This window comes from Nannospalax galili, unplaced genomic scaffold (assembly GCF_000622305.1).
Source record: "Nannospalax galili isolate Female #2095 unplaced genomic scaffold, S.galili_v1.0 scaffold634, whole genome shotgun sequence".
NCBI classification, from domain to species: domain Eukaryota; kingdom Metazoa; phylum Chordata; class Mammalia; order Rodentia; family Spalacidae; genus Nannospalax; species Nannospalax galili.
In genome coordinates, this window is record NW_008336853.1 from 1,483,185 (window position 1) to 1,485,657 (window position 2,473).

General features: G+C 53.7%; 1 protein-coding gene across 1 annotated transcript in view; it reads left to right on the forward strand.

Annotated features, from left to right (window-relative positions):
* Positions 1 to 2,169: 2,169 nt before the first annotated feature.
* Positions 2,170 to 2,473, forward strand: part of Sumo2 (small ubiquitin like modifier 2) — a 13,680-nt gene continuing 13,376 nt past the window's right edge. The window contains exon 1 of the mRNA XM_008831429.2: positions 2,170 to 2,359. Within this exon, the coding sequence (XP_008829651.1) occupies positions 2,339 to 2,359 (21 nt within the window). The 5' untranslated portion in view covers positions 2,170 to 2,338. The remainder of the gene's footprint in view (positions 2,360 to 2,473) is intronic.

Sequence of the window (2,473 nt, forward strand, 5' to 3'; positions counted from 1 at the left end):
CAGGGTATGGTGGCGCCTGCCTTTAATCCCAACACTCTTGAGGCAGAAGTAGGCAGATCTCTGTGAGTTCAAGGCCAGCCTGGTCTACATAGTGAGTTCCAGGTCAGCTGGAGGGAGACTGTTTCAAAAAGACAAAAAAAAAAAAAAAAAATCTAGGCCCCAATGGGAGAACCTTAAAAGATCAGTTAGATGTGTAGCACAGTTGCCCTGGGGAGAAGGGATGGGATCAGGCTGCCCTTGCCTCAGCTCAATCTGCTTGTCTCATGTCTAAGGTCTTTAGCCATTACCTCCCCAAGGAGAACTAGGAGAAACCCAGTGGATGTAATTGCACTCAAAAGATGTGAAAAAGTAGATAGATTTAATAGGTATTTAGGAGGTGGAGTAGACAAGACTTGGAAATTGATTGGATAATGAGTATGCCTAAGGATGGGAGGGGACTGGCCTCAGGCTTTGCTGATCTGGGCAGGAGCAAGCATTCTCCTAATGGATGCCCTTTGATGTCAGGAAAAGGAAAGGCGAAAGAAGATAAAATGAAGATTTTTTTTTTCCTGAGGCTGTAACTGTGTAGTCCTAGTACCATGGAATTTGCTATGTAGACCAGGCTAGCCTTAAACTCACAGAGATCTGCCTGCCTCTGCCTCCCAAGTAGTGAGTTTAAAGGCATGTGCTACCAAGCCTGTCTAAAATGAAGCATTTTAATTAATTAGGATCTACTGAGTTTGAGGTGCCTCTGGGACATCTGAGTGACCACAGTTCAGACGTCAGAAGCTTGGGCTGCAGGGATGGCTAAGCAGGTAAAGGTGCAAGATCTGTTCTGGAAGTGATACCATGGAAGAGAACCATCTCCCCCCAAGTTGTCCTCTGACCTCTGTATGTGCACCCCTCCTTGGCATGGGTACATGTCATTCTCCCCATCAAAATAAAAAAATTGAGGGGTGCCAGTGGACAGGCCAGAGGTGACAGAAAAACCTTTATGCAAAGTCACAAGGAGTTCAACAGGAGTGACACATGGAACACATCCTGGATTCAGCAAAGGTGACCTTGCAAGAGTTGTAATGGAGCTCTGGGGACAGCAACAGATCGCAGTTGGATTGGGGAGTCTGTGGGAGGTGAGGGGGTGGAGACAGCTGCCATTGGCATCTTTTCAAGCTGTTTGGCCAAGAAGGAGCCTCATGGTGGTAAAGTAATAGGGTTAAGAATTTATTTTTTTCTATGCTAATGCAGAAGTGTAAGAAAATACAGGGATACAGGAAATAATGAGGCCCAAAGAGAGGCACAGGATGGACTCCAGTGCACAGATGCCTGGATTGTTCTTCCTTCAAGAGGAGCAGCTTCTACTTTGTAAATGCATAACAGGAGGAAACTCCTGATCATCAACTGCTGGGATCACAGGGGTCCATGCACCATCTTGGCTTTGCGACAGGGTCTCTCTTTAGCCCAGGCCTGGCACTTCACTGTGTAGAACCTGTAGGCAGTCCTGCTGGGATTGCAGGCTTGCACCACCACACACAGGTATTTTCCATAAGAATCACTCCAAGAATTTGGATAGCAATATTAACATGTTGGCGAGGCTAAGCCTTATGTTGGGTAGTTTTCACCGATGGACTGTGTCCTCTTGAACTTGGGAGACAGCCTACCAATAAGGAGATCCTTGAGTGGATCAATGAAAATGGAGCCTAGGGTTACCAGCAGGTTGGAAGTGGGGGCTGTGGAAGCTGGTTGGGGGGGACTGAAGCAAGGATGGGGGCACTGGGAGGAAGTTAGATGTGCAGAGCAATGCCTGTGTCCCCTGGAACCAGGGCTTTAAGGAACCTGCTGCTGCTGGGGCTTTTCTGACTGTGGTTCCACCGTCCACCTGGGCTTGGTTGGCCTTCTGCGGACTACGGCTCACGTCTAAGGCCATGAGCCTTCCTGTCCTCGCCGAGGACCAGCTGGAAGCCATTTTGATTATGCTCCACCACAGAAGGAGGACAATACAGCCCCGCCCAGAGCCAGGCGCGCCCCCGCGGCGGGTTGGGTGCGCGCGTCCGCGGCTCTTCCCGCCGGCTTGGCGGGCGCCCGGCCCGGGCGGCGGAGGCGCGGGGTGGGGGTGGGGCGGTAGGGGTGGTTATGTAAGCGTTGCGCGCTCCCGCGAAGAGCCAGCCAATAGGAAGCCGCGGCCACTCGTGCTCGCGCACGCAGGGCGGGGGGAGGGAGCGCACGACGTGCGCGCGCCCTCTGCCTCGTCCACCGCTGCCGCCTCCTTCTTCTGCCGCTCCGGGTGCTGCTTGTGCGCTACTCAGTGCGGACCTGGTACGTCTTTTGTGAAGCGGCAGCTGAGGAGACTCCGGTGCTCGCCATGGCTGACGAGAAACCCAAGGTGAGTGCGGCGCCGCGGCCCTCGGCTCGCCGTACGGCGGGTGGGTGGCGCGGGCCAGGGTCCTCGCCGCGGGCTCCGCTCGCCTTCGCGGGCCCCCCACGGGGCTGGCCGCGG